This window comes from Bos indicus, chromosome 9 (assembly GCF_029378745.1).
Source record: "Bos indicus isolate NIAB-ARS_2022 breed Sahiwal x Tharparkar chromosome 9, NIAB-ARS_B.indTharparkar_mat_pri_1.0, whole genome shotgun sequence".
In the NCBI taxonomy this organism is placed as follows: Eukaryota; Metazoa; Chordata; class Mammalia; order Artiodactyla; family Bovidae; genus Bos; species Bos indicus.
The window spans coordinates 41,761,600-41,778,918 of record NC_091768.1 but is presented as its reverse complement, the minus strand read 5'-3'; the positions used below and the strand labels follow the sequence as shown (position 1 = coordinate 41,778,918).

The 17,319-nt window shown below is 46.3% G+C and overlaps 1 protein-coding gene across 3 annotated transcripts in view; it reads left to right on the top strand.

Moving 5' to 3' along the window:
* Window positions 1-12,824, top strand: part of FOXO3 (forkhead box O3) — a 116,922-nt gene extending 104,098 nt beyond the window's left edge. For all 3 annotated transcript variants that reach the window (XM_070795989.1, XM_019967260.2, XM_070795988.1), the window contains one exon: window positions 8,040-12,824. In XM_070795989.1, the coding sequence (XP_070652090.1) occupies window positions 8,040-8,126 (87 nt within the window). In that variant the 3' untranslated portion in view covers window positions 8,127-12,824. The remainder of the gene's footprint in view (window positions 1-8,039) is intronic.
* Window positions 12,825-17,319: the final 4,495 nt, after the last annotated feature.

Below are 17,319 nucleotides of genomic sequence, written 5' to 3'. Positions count from 1 at the left end.
CCTCAAGGCACGTCCCTGGCTGGGGATGTGGGGCAGTGGTGTCGGTGACCATTGTCATGGAGGAAGACTGCTTTTCATGCGAGACTGGAGCGAAGGCCCCGTTGGGCAGTCGCAACCTTGCATGTTTGGTTTTCTGGGACAGTCCTGCTTTCAGATGTCCTGTTCTGTTATCATATGGTCTATTTCACCTGTCTTTGGCTGGGGGATAAAAACATAGGCTCCATGCTGATCGGGCAGAGTTCAGACTAAATCCAGATCCTGGTTCCTGTTGAAAGCTCTGCAGGATACTTGCTTTTATGTTTGTTTTCTAGAATTGGTTCATCATCACAGTTGGATGTGAGCCAGCCACTCGCTCCAAGCTCACTGTCCCTAGGGCTCTGCTCTGAAGAGACCTGCAGATTTAAAAAGCCTTCCCTGCAGCCCATCCCATGTTAAATAATGTCTGTGTGGTACAACAGAGAACCTATGAATCTGTAGCAGAAGGCTGTCATTTTCATGGCTATGTGTCATTGAGTCAAGTCACTCCATTTCTCTGTTTGCTTGTCTGTGAAATGGGGCTAAAGTGGAAACCTACTCCACAGACGCTCTTGAAAGGACTACCTGTGAGATGACCTAATATCCTTTGGCAACATTTTTAAAAGTTCCTTGATGTTTATTGTTACTTAAAATGGCTCCAGAGGTTAATGCAAAATTAAGGAAACTCCCAAGCCAGTCTTAACACTGTTGGCACAAAGAGCAGTTACTTTCCTCGGTAAAATAGAATCGATCAGGTTTCTTTTCATTAAAAAGGTACAGCAATTTGCTGTTGTATGAAACCTTTGATGTCCCCTAGAAGTCCTACTTGCCAATTTAGGGGTCCCTGACAAAGGCTATTTTTTTCACTAGGAAGGACCTCCTGCCATAGGTAGATTAGGGAAGTTTTGTACATGGTACCCAAAGTGTTCCATTAGCATCTTTAAAGGACTGAGAAATCCTAGCTGTCTGGCTTCTGCTTTCTTTCCTTAGGGGGCCTGTCATACCTACTCTGTGCTGAGGGAGAGCCTCACCCTCCCATTCCCCGCTTCCTCGGAGTGGAGCCCCTTCCTGTCAGGTGGGAGCCTGGAAATCTGACCTTCCCCCTCCATGCCGGGCCACCTCAGCCACATAGAGAAATGAAGAGCTGATTCAGCTCTCCTAGGACTTCTTGGAAGCAGAAAGATCACCACACAATAAATGGCATGATGCTGTCAGGGGCCTGGCCGTGGACCCCACCTTCCCAAGAGCTAGGGATTTACCCCCATTCTGGCTAACGTGACCCATTTTGGGGTTCAGGAAATATGGTCAGATGTGTCATTAAGATCTCCCAAATCTAAGGTCAGTGAAAACCCAGAGAAATCAGGCTGTTCTCCTCCAGGAGCTTTCTTCCCAGAGAAGCAGGACCAAGCCCAGAGCCGAAGCACTCCGCTGGGAGGGCTGCTGCCATGAGGCTGCAGGTGTTTTGTTCTCTTCCCAGTAACAAATGTGAACCCTACTCTAATTCTAGATTTCTGATTTTTTTAAACAACCTCTTTTCTTGCTAAAATCTATGATATTCATTTATTAAAGGACGAGAAATACTTAGTCATGAAGCCCTCAGAGCATAATTCCAGTGTTTCTAAGGGTAAAACTTTGAACTGCAAAGTCCTGGTTTGATCCACAGTCTGTTCTCTCTCTGTGTCCATCTCCTTCCCTCCCCTTCCCTCTTTTCCTCTCCCCTCTTTTCCGCTCCCCTTTCGTCTCTCCTCTCTTTCTCTCTGATGAAACTAGCCTGGACTGTGACATTTTTTAAGTATTCATGTCTGTGTAGTGTTCAGTTTGACTCCTTAATGGAAATTAATGACCACGAAGAGGCCAGAAGTTCTGAGGTTGAACTTTGAATTTCCACTGGGCCTCTACTTGTGTACATGCCACTGTAATTAATTGTAACTTCCATTAGTCAATTGTATGTTCAGAAATGATTGGGAAGCAGTGGAGCCCAGTAATCAGAAAACATGGTGTGACTGACAGATCTGTTAGGAGGTGTCCCCTAGTGGTGGTGGCCCTGTGGCCAGAATGCACTCCCACTGGCCCTGGTCATCTCAGGCTGTCCTGCTATTTGGGGTGGGGCACCAAGGTGGGCAGCTCCCGGCACGTACCACTGCAGTGCTGGTCAGGGGAGAGGAGGACCACCCAGGCCGCCCACTTTGTGGATCCACCTGACTCCTGGATCTGTCCTCCCACCAGACTGGCGCCCTCAGGACGGATGGGCCTTTGCCTCTTGTCCATCTTGGAGCCACCCTGGAGACCCTCCTTTGGGTTCCTCCTTCACTTCCTTCCTCTGCTGAACTGACGTGGGTGCTGCTTCTTGGCCACCATCTGTGTTACCTGCATGTCCTCGTCATGTCTTATAGGTGAATGAGGGGTTTGGACTGTTTGTGAAACTAAAATAGCTGATTTTGTTCAGTCAGTTTCAGAGTCACTTTTGGAAAATTTTAGATTGTCTGCAAAATCCTGCATAGCTAAAGCAGGGAAAGAAGCCTTTGGAGACCCTACTGTTCGGTGCTCGGTGGCCGAAACCTTAGCTGGGCTGGAGCATCGCAGCTACTCTTGCCTCCGGCCCCAAGGGAGGTGCGGCATCCCAGCCCAGCAGGATAGCTGCATGCCGCCACTTGTCCCCCCACCCCTCTGGCCAGTGAATGCGGTGAGGAGTCACACAGGATGGGTGACTCCTGTTTGCCCAGCAAACATAAACAGTGTGATGTTCAGGTCATGGTTTATGGGTCTAAGATTTCCTCCTGGACTACAGTTCCCTTTTGTTTCTAAATGGTGAATCTCTTTAGCTGTGACAGCAATTTGAGAGCTAGAGTAGCATGACCCTTAATTCAGGGAGCTGGACTTAAGAGTGGGTGTAGTAGGATGGGAGAAGGTAAATTCTTCATTAAATGCTTACTATTTAAAATTTTACTATTATAAAAATTAAATTATTTGGATGTTAAAACTGCACCTTGTATTGATCCTTAGGAAGTTTCATCTTGCAAGAAATGTGAGTTTTAGAAACTTAATCTAAGGTTCTAGGTCTTGTCCACAAGCAGTAGGTTCTGCTTGGATTCAGCAGAGATTAACTTTTAGCAGGTGTAGGTTTGAAATGCTTCATGGAAGCTGTAAGGCTTAAAAGAGCGGTAAGTGTTTCAACTGGCAGAGGGAAGAGAGGGCTGTTTCAGGAGGACGTTCGTTCACTTATTCAGCCAGCAATTATTGTGCGCCTCTCCTCTGTTTCAGCTTTGCAGGCTGCTTGGGACATCAAGAAAATGTGTCCCTGCTGGAATGTACACTTCTCGTGGGTGAATACCACGTCTAAGACAGTGCTCTTGAGATAATGAGATGGTCCGTAAGTGGTTTGATTTGAAGGCTTTGCTCTGCTCTCAGTATACTGGGAATTCAATATGTGTGAAAAAGTAACCGTTCCGGGCACTATATGATGCAGTGCCAGGTGTGGCTTAGGAGTTAAGCAGAGGACAGCCTGGGGCGGGTGGGGCTGGAGGATCTGTCTGGATGTTTGGATCGGGAGAGCAGGCCAGGCAAGGCACTGACCCTGGCGCATCGGATCAGGTGGCAAAGCTGGAATGAGGTCAGCAGAGCCAAACCCCCCAGGTCTCTGCCAGCCACAGCTTTGGAGTATTATATGGGCTGCCCTTCCTGGAAACCCGATTTTCCTTTAGGGAGGCTCCTCAACTGAGTATAGATTTGGCCAGAATTTCCATACCTGTTTTCTTTTCCCTCATAAACTATTCAGTGTCTAAAATGGCAAGTTGATAGCATTTGCCAAACGGTTTTTATAGCGCTGCACCTCCTATAATTCCCCTTCTCAGGCAGCTGTGGAGGGTGGTTCTCTTCAGCCAGCCTCACAGGCAGAGGGCTGCATTTTAATCAGCCAGGCCTCTGTGGTCCCTGAACACCACGTTGGTTTTCATGCGCTGCCCTCTTCCAACCCAGAAGAGACTAAGAAATTACCAAATTAAGCCAGAATGCTATGCTTCAACACCATTAGGTGTTTTCTTGAGCTGCTTCATAGTTGGGCCTTAAAGATGAGCTCCACAAGACTTGCTGACATTTCTACTCTCCAACATCGGACATGGCCACCTTACCAAGCCCTGCTGTTTCTCCTGGGGTGATACCATCAGAAGCCTTGGATGCTGTCATATGGTTGTGGCCTGTGATAGATTGGGTGTCCCTCAGACCCTCCTTGGGGGGAAGCAGAGATGGTGGCCAGCAGGCGTTTCTTTGCTCTCAGATAGAAGCATTCATCGGAGAAGGCAATGGCACCCCACTCCAGTACTCTTGCCTGGAAAATCCCATGGATGGAGGAGCCTGGAAGGCTGCAGTCCATGGGGTCGCTAAGAGTCGGACATGACTGAGCAACTTTGCTTTCACTTTTCACTTTCATGCATTGGAGAAGGAAATGGCAACCCACTCCAGTGTTCTTGCCTGGAGAATCCCAGGGACGGGGGAGCCTGGTGGCTGCCGTCTATGGGGTCACACAGAGTCGGACACGACTGAAGTGACTTAGCATAGCATAGCATAGAAGCATTCATTCTCTGAAACCCACACCTGTTCGCTGAAATCCACCTGAAGTTTCCCTGTCATTGAGCAAACATGGATTCATTTCTTTTCCATCCTAAATGTTCTACATGTAGTCCCTCACTCGCCTCAGGGGTTGCAAGTTTGGCTTAAATTATCTTTATGTTTAAAGAGTAAAGAAAGTGGTATTTCACTATAATTTTGTGTTTCAGGCAGACTTTCCACCAAGCGTCTTTTAATTTTGGCCAGGAAAGCGTGGCTAACCTGCGTGGATTTGCAGATGGGAGAGTTTTGTCCCTGTGGTTCTTTTTCCTTCCCTGTCATATTTGGAATTGGGGCCCTGTTCTTCTCCTTTCTGCCAGGAAGATAAAAACACTGCTGAGAAATCCGGATTTGTCACAGTGGAGTTAGTTGTGGGAGGACAGCAGCAGGAACAGTTTATGTTTTATTCCCAGATTAAAGTTGATGGGGGTTATGTTTTGTGTACAGTTTTTTGGAGGCGTGGCCCTTTCTTAGAACATCATGTGATTTAGTGGTGATAATTAGTTAGAAACTTGTCTTCCCTACAGATGCCAAGGTTAGAGAGGGACTTACTCTCACCAGAGACCAGATGACAGCATCCACAGATATTTTTAGAAGGGGCCTCATCATTTGGTTTCCCTATTTCATTTTCTTTGCATCAACAGCCTGATTTCAAACTTAGTCTTGGGCAGGGAGGGAGAGGGCGGAGATTTTCTCCCTGTTAATGAAAGTCCTGGATGGGACAGGACAGCATCTTCCTATTTATTGTTAGTTGGCCCACTGCCTAGAAACTGCAAAGTGATGGCTGTAATCCCCTTCAGCTGTAGGCTTCCTTTTCCTTCCTGAAGTTTTGCCTAATCTAATGTGGTTTTAGACTCATAAGGCCATCCACAAACACACATAAACCTCATAGTTAACTGAAGCATCTCACTTTAAAGAATGTAAGACTAGTGAGAGCACCATTCAAACGCAGGGAATTTGTGTCCAAACCAAGTATCGTTAAATCCGGTTATTTACTGTGCTCCTTTCATTTTTCCAGTCAGTCATTTTTCCAGATGGTGTCAGATAAATATGTGTAAACATCGAGCCACCAGAGAGAGGTTAAAAAATCTTAAGGCGGGGGCCTTAGAGAGGCTGCTTTCCTTGTGATGAATTGTAATTGTAAGGTCTTCCTCGTGAATACTGATCCTAGCGTTCCTCTTAGAAGGGTGATTGCGTTTCCTTTCTGTGTTCACGGTATTTTACAAACTGTTTGCCTTCTACCACAGAGGAACAAGTTGCCTTTCCATCCTGTGGAGTCGGGGCTTCTCTGCTCAGTTTGTCCTCTGTGAGGGCCGCCTCTCAGCCTGGGCCTGGCCTCTGCCAGTTGAACTTCTAGGCTCAGGCTGTTTGCTCTGCGACCTCAAGGGCGTGTCAGGACAGAGTGCCACGAGGGGCCCCAGGCCCATTCTGCAAAGAAGGAAAGCGGGCAGGTCGATGCCCTCTTTTGCTTTGAACGATGCCACGTTACGGGCTTATAGGTGCCTCCTGCCTTCTTCCCTCCTGTGTTGACCCGGTGCCAGCATCAGAGCGAGTTGCGTGCTCTGCCGCTGTACTTGGGGAATGAAGTGTGTCAACTCCCCAGCATGCACTGGTGTCTGTGGCTGAGTAATTAACACCAGAGGGAATGGGGGGATGGGGTTTGGGCTAGGAAATACTTCACAGCTCCTCTCTTGGCACTTGCAGTAAGTCAGGGTCCAGACTTGGGGACCAGAGTCCCCTAATGACTGACTGCATAGTGATCTTAGATGGTGGTTTAAGTGTTATTGTGAAGGGAAGAATGAAATCCCCTTAAAGAACCATATCCGCACCCTGTCTGTTCGGGCCTCAGGGGTCCCAGGTGGAGCCACTAGAACAGTACCGGTTCCAGCAGGCTAAATGTCTCACGGGTGCTGATACCCGTCAGACCTTTCCTCCCTTTGAAGTCAGCAAGCTGTTATTTTATAGTCCAGGATAATATTATCTAGTATCCTTACAGAGCAGAGAATACCTCCAAAAAAGCCATCAGCTAGGGAAACAATACTTGGGGAAGGGGTGGAAAGAAGGGGCCTTTTCCTGCTTTATCATCTCTGCCTCTCATAAACAACCCAAGCTCTTCTTTTTGGAGCTGTAGCAAGGGTAGCTATGACTGTGGGTGTGTAATGTCACAAATACTAAGCCCTGCTGTCTTTCTGAGGGGTAGTGAAAAGGAAGATTGCCAAGCAGTCCAGTCAAGAGAGAGAAGCAGATGTAAATAACGTATGTGTATGAGTAAGAGAGGGGGGAGCTTATTGATGCATTTTTCATTACTTGTTCACCTTATCTGGTGAGACGATCCAGAGTTCATGTTACTTCCCTCCCACCTTTCTATCCATTTCTTGGCCTAGAGCCTTTTTTTTTTTTAAACCATGACAGCTGACACTGTCTCCGTAAACAAGTGGTCTTGAGGCCTGTCACATCAGTTCATTTAGCTACATCTCTTGAGTGTGTGGATAAATATATATGTGTGTGTCTGTATAATAAGTTTATTTTTTAATTCTCTGACTTTTCCTGGCTTGGTGGTCATATGATGTCTGATAAGACTTGTGTAAATTCAGATGCTTTGAGAGGACTTACGATTTGAAGATTTCTTGGAGGCATAATAATAATGCCAACAGTAATGTTGTTATTCATTGTTAAAAGGGTATTCTTTGGGAGGTTTTTTTGAGCCATTTGTGTGTGATATAATTTTATTTCCTCTGTAGATTTTTAATATATAAAGCAAAGTCTACTTAGGCAAGACAAAGTCTACTTCCCAAGACAGTCTACTTAGAGATTGCTTGTTTTTTTGGTGAGGGAAGTCAAGATTACCCCTGGCCATCTGTGCAGACTGATGAAGCATTTGTGGAAAGTGGCCATTTCCTCCTCTGGTGTTGGGCTATCAATGGAAAGGGTGGTAAGCAAGTTATTTAGTCCACAGAGCCAGCGGGGGAGAACTAGAGAAGCATAACTGGTCTGTTTGGGGTGACCAGCTTCTCTGGTTTATAGCATGAAAGTCCTATGTCCCAGGAAGCCCTTCAGTCCAAAAATCTGGAGTAAAACCCCATCCGCAGCCCGGCCCTCCCTAACTTGGAAGGGCCCGCTGAGACACAGCAGGTTTACCTGGCTTCGTTAACCTCCCCAGGTGAATGGCCCCATTTCCTCTAGGCATTTGAACTTGAGAGCATTTTGTTATCAAGCACAGGAGTAAGGTAAGTAATCTTCAGGCTTTTGTCCTTAGGTTTTCAGACCTTTGAATCTAGTGCAGCAAAACAGCCTGACTTGGAGCACCCCAGCCCAGCGGTGGGTGAGGAGACCAGGGAGGCTCAGGAGGTGTGACCCAGAGGGCCTGCTGCTGCTGTTTGAATGTCCTTAACCGTCTCTGGTTTTCTTCTCTCCTCCTGTAGACCCTCAAACTGACGCAAGACCTACCGAGAAAACCCTTTGCCAAATCTGCTCTCAGCAAGTGGACAGTGATACCGTTTACAGCTTAACACCTTTGTGAGCCCGCGCGTTTCCCACCCCAGCAGAGACTGTTATCGGCCCCTTCCCCTGGGTGAAGCACTTACCCTCGCACAGAACTCTCTCTATAATGTATGCAAAACCTTCTTTGTACGGGGTGACAGCCACCTGCCAGCGAAGGACAGCACCTGCCAGCACCGCCCACCCCGTTCAGAGCACACCGTCAGCCGGCGGGCCATCCTTTGGTGTTTTAATAGCGCGATGGTTTATGGGATGTGTTAAGCGTTGTTTTGTGTTCGTTTTCCTTTGACTTTCAGTTTCTCACATGCATTGACTTGGAGTCTTTTTATGTTAAAGTGTTAACCATCCTTCCCCTGGCACATTTACAAACAGAAAATGTACCAGCTACTGCGCTGGCTTTGGGTGTCACAAACGTCCAAACCTGTAGAACTCCCCAAACTAACATATTACGTAAACTAGAGGAGGTTTTTCTGTCTTCTCTACTTTGGTAGAAAACTATTCTTTTCTTAAAAAAAAAAAGTCAACAGTGGCACGAGTGTTGGCTGTGCACAGCGGCCCAGGACAGAGCCCTGCATCTGCAAACTGAAGGGTGCCCAGCGTCTGCCCCCGAGTGCTGGTCCTGAGTCAGGGCGGTCGGGCGACAGTACCCTGGCCCTGGCCTGCAGTTGCCAGATGGGTTTGGCCTGCGGTCTCCTGTCAGTATCCTCAGCTCACGCAGTCACAGTGATCATACGCTGGTTAAAAATTAGGATCTCTTCAAGAAGAAATCTGCTCAGCTCTTCACTCATTGCCAAAGGCCACTAATGGATTTAGTTTTAAGGAGAAAAGAAAAGGAAAAAAAAAAAAAACGTAGTCTTGTTTTGCTTTGCAGAAGTGAACTTACAGGTAAACATTAAGCCTGCAGTGAGAAATGTGTGGAAAGTACAAACCCGAGTCACTCTTTTTTCTAAATGCACACCCTTGATTACTTTTAGCCTTGCTCTGTATAATCTGATCTAGTAGACGTGTATGAAGGAGAGGCAATAGCATACAAACTGATTCTTTTTTTTAATATAAATAAGCTTAGGTTGTTAATTATACAAGTGACTCAATGGAAGTACAAGATAGGGCCGTTTTGACCTCCCTCCTCCCACTTTTCCTGCTTGTATGGATTTCATTTTTTTCTTTTCAAAAAGTTATGGTGCTGTATAGGTGCTTTCTGTTTAACCCAGAAAGTGTGATTATATTAGTTGCCCTCTTTGGTAGACAGAGTAGTTGGGAACACCTTTGGTACATATGAAACTGGGACAATGAAGCTCTGATTGGCACAGCATATGCATACTTCTCCAAAAAGGTATATGAAGACTCTTTTCTTGCATATAAAGCATTAGGCATACAAATGTATAAATATATTTTATCATGTACAGTTACAAAAACGGAACATTCTGCATGGATGTTAGGAATCCAGGCTCGTAGTTCAGCCCAGACCTCCCTGCATGAGTTCTCGCAGACACTTGCACCATGCAGTGGGCGCTGACTCCCCCACCAACTCAGACATGCCACCCGACCACCTGCACCCACCACCAGCCACCAGGGGCCCCCTTGCGCATCTTTGCTTCCTGATTCCTCTGGGGGTGACGGTGGTGGTGATAACAGCTCCTAGCATAATGAAAGTTCCATTTGGTGTTGTCACTTGTCTCTCCCGCCTCGCTTAGGTTGTCATGTTTGAGTGATGGCCCCGTTGATTTCACCCTGCCTTTTACTGAATCTGTAAATTGTTGTGCAGTTTGTGGTTATAGTAGACCTGTAGCCTATTGCCTTTTCTGAACTGCTCCAAGTTTATAATCTTCATTTTGAAAGTATGTATAATTTTTGAAAATATGTATTCTATTCACGCAATCTGCTTCTCAGTGAGACAGACTTTTGCTTACCATATTCCTCTGTAGTAAGGCTAGCCCCCTCCTCGAGTCTTTGGTGGTCTGCTGTTCATGAGGACTGTCCATTGTCCGTGAGAGGGGGCTGCTCTCTGGGTTCCTAAGTGATGCTGCCCTCGGTGAAGACACAGTTTGGTCAGGGACGGGAGGGACCAGGGGGTATCGGATTCAGGAGAGAATCCAAAGTGCTTCCAACACAAGGGCCCTGAGACTTTCTCTCCTGAGCTCAGAGAAACAAGAAAACTAACAAAATAGCTATTTGCCTTTGCAGTTTTCTAGACCGTGGAAACTACTTTGGGAGTAGAAAGGCAACCCTCAAATGTGTTTCAACTTTAAAATGTTGAATTCCTTTCAGACCTGTGGCATCTCATTTATTCTCCCCCCTGCCCCAATGTTTGTTAGATTTCAGGCAGAATGTCTTATAAAATGTCCTAGAACCAGATTATAATTTAATTGAAAACAGCTGAGGGAGGGATGGAGCTGGGGTGTGAGAGCAAGACAGCCATGGAACAGATCAGGAAAATGGAGAGGGAGGGGGGGCTTTGAATCTTTTCTTTACTTTTTATTTTTTAAAAAGTAACTCAGCATCTACATGTAGAGTATCATGGACAGCTGAGATCAGGGCAAAGTCAGGTGCCAGCATCAGTCTAGAAAGGGTCAGGCAAGAATGGAATAGTTAGGCTTGTCCAGGATCACACAGCCTTGCTCTCACCCTTGGCCACTCACCTGGAGGCCAGGATCCCTTAGACTAACCAGGTCCTGCCACAGTCAGACAAGGCAGGGTAGAGGTGCCATCTTCTGTTAAGACCCTGCTTTAAGGAAGGGCCACTAGTGGCCACCATGTGAGGTTTTGAGTCTCACAGGAAGTTTTCTGACCTGGAGCGTCTCAGTGGAATACTCAGTAGCCTCCGGGGGTCTGGCAGTCATAATGTTTGCTTCCTGATGCAAACTCGCACAGTCTACCCTCAGCCTCTCATTAAGCTGCTCTAGGGAGCCTTCCACTTTTTGATGGGAAATTTAGAAAGAAGAGTAACAATGTTGAAAACATGACCTGAACTCTGGGGTTCTGTTGTTACCTTCAAGGTTCCAGAACCAGAAACCTTTTACCAAAGTTAGAAAAGAGCTTTATCACAAGCCTTCCCTGTCCTGGCATGAGGCCGCCAGACTCAAGAGTATCCTATTAACTGTGAATGAATCTGAGGTCAGTTCCCTTTATTGCGGAAACACATTCTTTGAAGATTTCAGAAGTTCGTCTTTGCTGTTAGCAGGTGGAGCGTGTTTACACGTGTACCGGTGGACTGTGGGGGGGCCAGGGCTTGGTGTTGGGTTTCAGCCCTGTGTGTGTCGCTTCCCCACTCTGAGAAGACCTCATGGCCCACTACTCAGGACAGGTATGCCCAGTCTCAGGGTGTCATTTCAGGCAGCTTCTGAACCTGTTAAAGATGGAAGGGAGTCTATCTCATGAACCCCAACTTAAAGAATAAGGAATATTAGAATCTCTTGGAAAGCCCATGTTTTTTTGTGCTGATGCCAAGGGCTGGTGAAGGAAAATAAGTTACCTTTTCTCTCTCAAAGCAGAAACAAAATCCTGACAGGTCCGAACTGTGATTTCCTCTTGGTGTATTTGGGAACCGTTGATTATGTATAACGTATTTTTTTAAATTAAGAAAAGCAAAAATTTTTTGTAGAAATTCAGTCGCTGGCAAAGAGGTACAAACAGCCAGCCTCTCCTGGAGACCAGGGGTGGCAGGGTGCAGCAAGGGGAGAGAGCAGTCCTTGTGAAATCCCGTCTGTCAGAGCCCAGGGACTGAGAAGAGTGCAGCTGGCCCCGAGTACACACGGGCTCCACATCCTCAGAGTCAGCCAGCCGCGGGTCCGGAGGGCCAGTTGTACTGCCTTTTTATATAAGGGACTTGGGCATTCGCGGATGTAGGCGGGGGGATGGAGTCCTGCAACCAGTCCCCCACGGATACCGGGGGTGACTGTGTATTATATTTGACCTAGATCTTTAGTGGGTAACATTTTATGCAGTTTGAATGAATAAAAATATTTTCCTTTTGTTTAGTTTTATTTGTATGTATTTTACTTTGATGAATGATTGGTTCCGAGGCCTCTGCCACACTCCAGAAATACTTGTGTGGCTGCTTTAAAAAAAAAAAAAAGCTGTGTGTCTGGTCACTTATTTCTCTAAAATTATCTCATTGCCTGGCAATCAATCTTCTCTCAATATAGTTGTCCTAGCACATTATGTACACAGGAAATGTAAACAGATGTGAAGGAGGACCAGAAAAAAAAAGTTGATAATAAAGAAAAATGTATGTTTTGGCTTCACATGTTTAACATTTTTTTTTTAAGAAAAAAGTTGCATGAATGGAAAAAAAATCTGTATACAGTATCTGTAAAACTGTCTTATCTGTTTCAATTTCTTGCTCATACCCCATACAAACTAGAACTCAGTGTGGTGCATGGCTGTATTCAAACACCTGAGAGTCATGCAGTTGATCCTTTGGTTTGAAGCACCTCATCCTTTCTTTCAAAGCGAACACTATCATATTGCATTCTTACTGAGGATTTTGTCTGTCCATATGTTACCATGAAATATCTCTACCACCTTTTGTCTCAAGAATCCAAAACCAGTTTGATTTGGGAATCTTCTCCTTTCCAAGTGAAATAGAGATGCAGTACTTAACTTTCCTTGGTGTTTGTAGGTATTGCCTTGTGTATTCCATTTAAAACCGTAATCTAGTTTGTAAAAGCAATGGTGACGCATGTAAATAAAGCATCAATGACACTCTACCTTACTCCAAGAGATTGTTTGTTGTCCCTCGCCGTCTCTTTAACCTGAGAAGTGAAATGGCTGGATTTATCTCAAGGTCTCCCTGTGGGAGAGGCACAGAGCAAAGAGACTGTCCTGAGATCTCTAAACTAAATGAATCCTGTGGACTTTTTCTCTGACCCACTTTGACCTCCATAGGCGACCAGACACTTTGATAAAGCAGATTCATGGCATTGTGCATGGTCGTGGAGAGCCACTTTCAGCCTGCCGAGTCAGTTCACCCTGGGGGAGCTTCTGTGCGGGTAGTGGGATTTGGACTCTGCGCCCTGCATGGGTATCAGAGGTTTTGACCCTACGGGGGTCATGCTCTCAGGAGTCCAGCAGATGAACACTGGTCGTGGGTCATCACTGTGGCCTCCTACACAGCAAACAGCGTTTAGGCTGCTGGTGGCCATAGCATAAATGTTTCCTCGGGGCTATGTTCAGGGGAACTCCACCCTGCTGTAAAACTATTCTCAGTAGCCCATGTTGTGGATTTTCCTATTAATAAACGTCATAAAAATCATTCAGCTTTTGGGTTCAAAGTCCTAAGCAACTTGATGGACTCCATTGAGGTCAAGTAGGTAAGAAAGATTTTAAAGTTTGCCTTTGGGATAAGTTCTGTGTTGGTGGAGAGATGCTTCCGTAAGTCTGTCCTTACCATTTTTTAAATTTCCTGTAAAGGTAAAAACCTCACCATCTTCTAGGACCAAAGCCAACTAAAAGATATTTCATTTGAGATTGCTTTCCAGTTTTGATCCTGTCTCTCAAAAGATTAAAGATGGAAATCCAAAACCAGCTATCACTAGGTTCTCAAGAGTTCCCCCAAGCCAAGTAAAAATTCAACTAAAATTAATTGAAGTTAAATCAACAACACTAAGTCAATGTCAAGTGTGCCAGGGGGCCAGACTGTGATGGACATCAAGACAACCGGGACCTGGGCCTTGGCTTCTGTGAGTTTATATTCCAAGGTATCATCGGTCTGTTCCCCTGTGAGGAATAAAGAGCTTACTGCTGCCAGCTCGCCTTGCTTTCAGCTTCTTGTTTAGAAAAAGAAGAATTTGTAATGGTTAATCTCACTAACGATTGACAGATTTGATCTCAAAATGTTTGAGGAGTGAGGGCAAACTTCTAATCCCACACACGTGACACGCATCAGCCAAGCCACTCACGTCACAGCTGGAACACAGGTCAGAGGTGGAGGAAGGTAGAGTTCATAGCCAGGACTTACCTGCCATACGTTCCCTGACCTTGGCCCTCGACCACTCCCCTGGGACTTGGGAAAAAAGGAGATGGCTGTGGTGCCCTGGGTGCCTCTCAGCTCAGCTTGTGGTGGGCATGCTCAGGGGAGTGTGCTTGAAGAACGGAGGTGGAGAGAGGATCATCTGGAAGGGGCCCTCTCCTCCCTCTGCTTCCATCGCCAGCAAGGAGACAGTTGGGTGCTGGGTGCCAAGGAGAAGACACCTTTGGAGCTGGAAGAAGAGGGGTCCTTCCGCTTGAATTTTCTTCATTCAAACATTAAAAGAGGAAGACTCTCAGCAATATATAAGACCTGAAGAAAGTTCGATTATGTCTGTGTGTGTCTGTAGTTCTGCCTACCGTCCATCACATAATAATGACCCAAAATGTCATTTTTGCTCCCTTTCTCAGAGGACTTACTAGACACACTACAAACCAGCCTACTCCCACTCGGAAGAGAACTTGCAATGCTCTTCCTGCACGGGCGCACAGGCCCCGGCTCCGTGAGCCCTGCGTTCATCCGCCCTACCGGCTCCAGGATGCACCAGAGAGTGGGATGACAGAGAAAGCTGCTGCTGTCTCAGGTGTCTCACAGCCCCTGGTCAAACAGGTTGCCCAAAGGTTGAGGGCTCGATGGCTTGGCACCCATGTAACTTCCCAACCAAACTGTGAGCCCTGATCTGGAAGAAACCATAGAAAACTCCGTAATGGTTCAGTCCAGGGGTGGACCCGAGGGTTTTGACTTTCAGCTCTGTCCTTGTATACTCTTAATTTGTCAAAGTGAGAGTGTGTTACTTTTATAAAGATAAATACGGTTTCTAAAGAGCCAAGGTGGAGAGGCTGGCTTTGACTTCTTTTCTGAGTGGTTTGGTTGCTAAGTCATCTCCGACTCTTGCGACTTCATGGACTGTAGCCTGCCGGGTTCCTCTGTCTATGGAATTCTCCAGGAAAGAGTACTGGAGTGGGTTGCCATTTCTGAGACTGGAGGGAATAACGAATAAAGTGGGAGAAAGGGTTAGGGAATAGAAGTAGAGATAAGGAGATGATGATACTGTCTGAAACGAATCTGACTGATAAATGAATAATATCGTTGCAAAGCTGTGTCTTCATAATTTTGGATTTCCATAATTTCCTCCTATTAACACCTTGAGTATCATTATAAGAATTACCTAATCAGAACAAAGGAATTTTATGCACCTGTTAAAATAATAATTATAAAAACTAAATGCTTATACAGGATACACTCTTAGAAATGTAATTATTGCTGTTGTAACTTTTATATTGACATTAAAAAAAAAGCAGAAATACTATATGCCAGTGTAAACTGTGGCTGAGAAGAAATACTAAAAGGTAAAAGCCAAAAATTGAGATAATTCCTGTGTCGTGGACACTTTGGCCTTGACACTAGACTCAACCTCAACTGTTGCTGCTATGAATAAGCTGATACTGTTTCTTGGCCACTTCACGCTTCTGTTGGGGAGAAGGGGCTCTTCCTCTCACCAAGATGTGTCCACTGGGAAATCCCCCAAGTAGGAGGGTGTTCTCATGCCAGGACTTGGCCCGAAAAGACAAATGTCCATTGTATTTAGCAAGTTGTTACGGAATTTTTTGTCACAGTTATATTCACTTGTTGCACTGTATTTTTGAAAGGTAATGTGTTTGCGTGATTGATATCTAGGAAGCATATAGATGCACATACAGAATGTTTTCCATCCCTGTCTAGTTCTCTGCCTAGTTCCTCCCACCCAAAGTTTCTTGCATATCCTTCCAGAATTTCTTATGTATCTACCTTTTTTTATTACACAAAAAGTACATTATAGCCACTGACCAGTATGTTGCTTTGTTAATGATTTTCTCACACATGGAGGAAACATCAGTCACAGAAAGCCTCCTCAGTTTTAGACCTGCATGGTCTTCTGTATCATTGTATCCCAATTCATTTAACTTGCATTCCCCTATTGATAGACACTGGACTTTGTTTCCAAACATTTTTTATTATCAGCAACACTGCAGTTACAAACTTATACATACATTACATACAAATGTAAGAATCTTTGTAGAATTAATGCCCAAAGTGGAAACTGTTCTGGGGCAAATAATACATATACATTTGCAATTTTGATAAATGGATCAAATTGCCCTGCAATGTACCAATTCAATGTACCAACAGTATATGAGAAATCCCTGGTTCCCCACAGCCTTATAATTTTCAAGTTTTAAAAATAAACTTGCAAGTCTGTCTTTCCCTTTCCCTCTAAGCTTCTTTAAGTCTGTACCAAGGCAAAGAGGGCCTGGCAAAAGTGAGGAATGGAAGATGGGAGAGGCTCAGGAAGCAGACCATGGGTGGCCTGGAGATGGCCAAGGAAGGAGAAGAGCTCGGTGCCGGGGCCAGCCAGCTTGGTCCCGGTGCCAGCCTGCCCTGCCCTACCCCAGGCCCCGCCCCTCACGCCACCAGCTCCGACCGCCCTGCTCAGGGCCAGCGGCCTGACCTCACAGCTGCGCTCCCTCACCTCCCAGGATTCCAGAGGGGAGCTGTCACCCGAAGAAATCAAGTCTGGTCTCTTTGGCACCAAACCACACACCTAGACCTATTCATAGCAAGATTGCACAACCGGCTGCAGAATAGCCCAGCCGGGCGTGGGGCGAGCAGGGCTGCTCCTCAGCAGGGTCCTGACCCACCAGTGCCCCTGGGCAAGGCTTCCAGCTTTCAGGGCAGGGCTGTCCCCAGAAGGGAAGGGTGGGGCTGGAGGGGTGCCTCAAAGATCTGACCAGCTCCTCCTCCCATGTGGGGGGAACTTGTTCCTCCAGAGGAAAAGCTCTGATACTCTCCTGTGGGCAGGTGCTGCGTGAGGCCTCCTCCTGCCCTACCATGCATGTTGGCACCTGGGGTGGGGAGGAGTGGCCCTGCTTAGTGATCGCAGAAACCAGGAGGCAGGATTTTACAGAAGAGCCTTTGTTGTCTCTTCAGGGACCTGACATCAGAGAGGACACAACTTTGGAATGGGGCAAACGTTGATCAGAGCCAATCTGCCATTCACTAGCTCCATGATGATAGGTGAGTCCCTTAAGGTCTCTGGGCCTCTGTTTTCTCATTTGTGAAATGGAAACAAGTCTGCCTGTGTCTGGGATCAGGTGGATGACCTGAGAAGGTGCCCGGAAGTACTGCAATGTGCCTCCAGCAAGTCAGCAGCAAGCCCTGCCTCAAGTCCTCTCTCCTTATACACACTCCATTGGCCC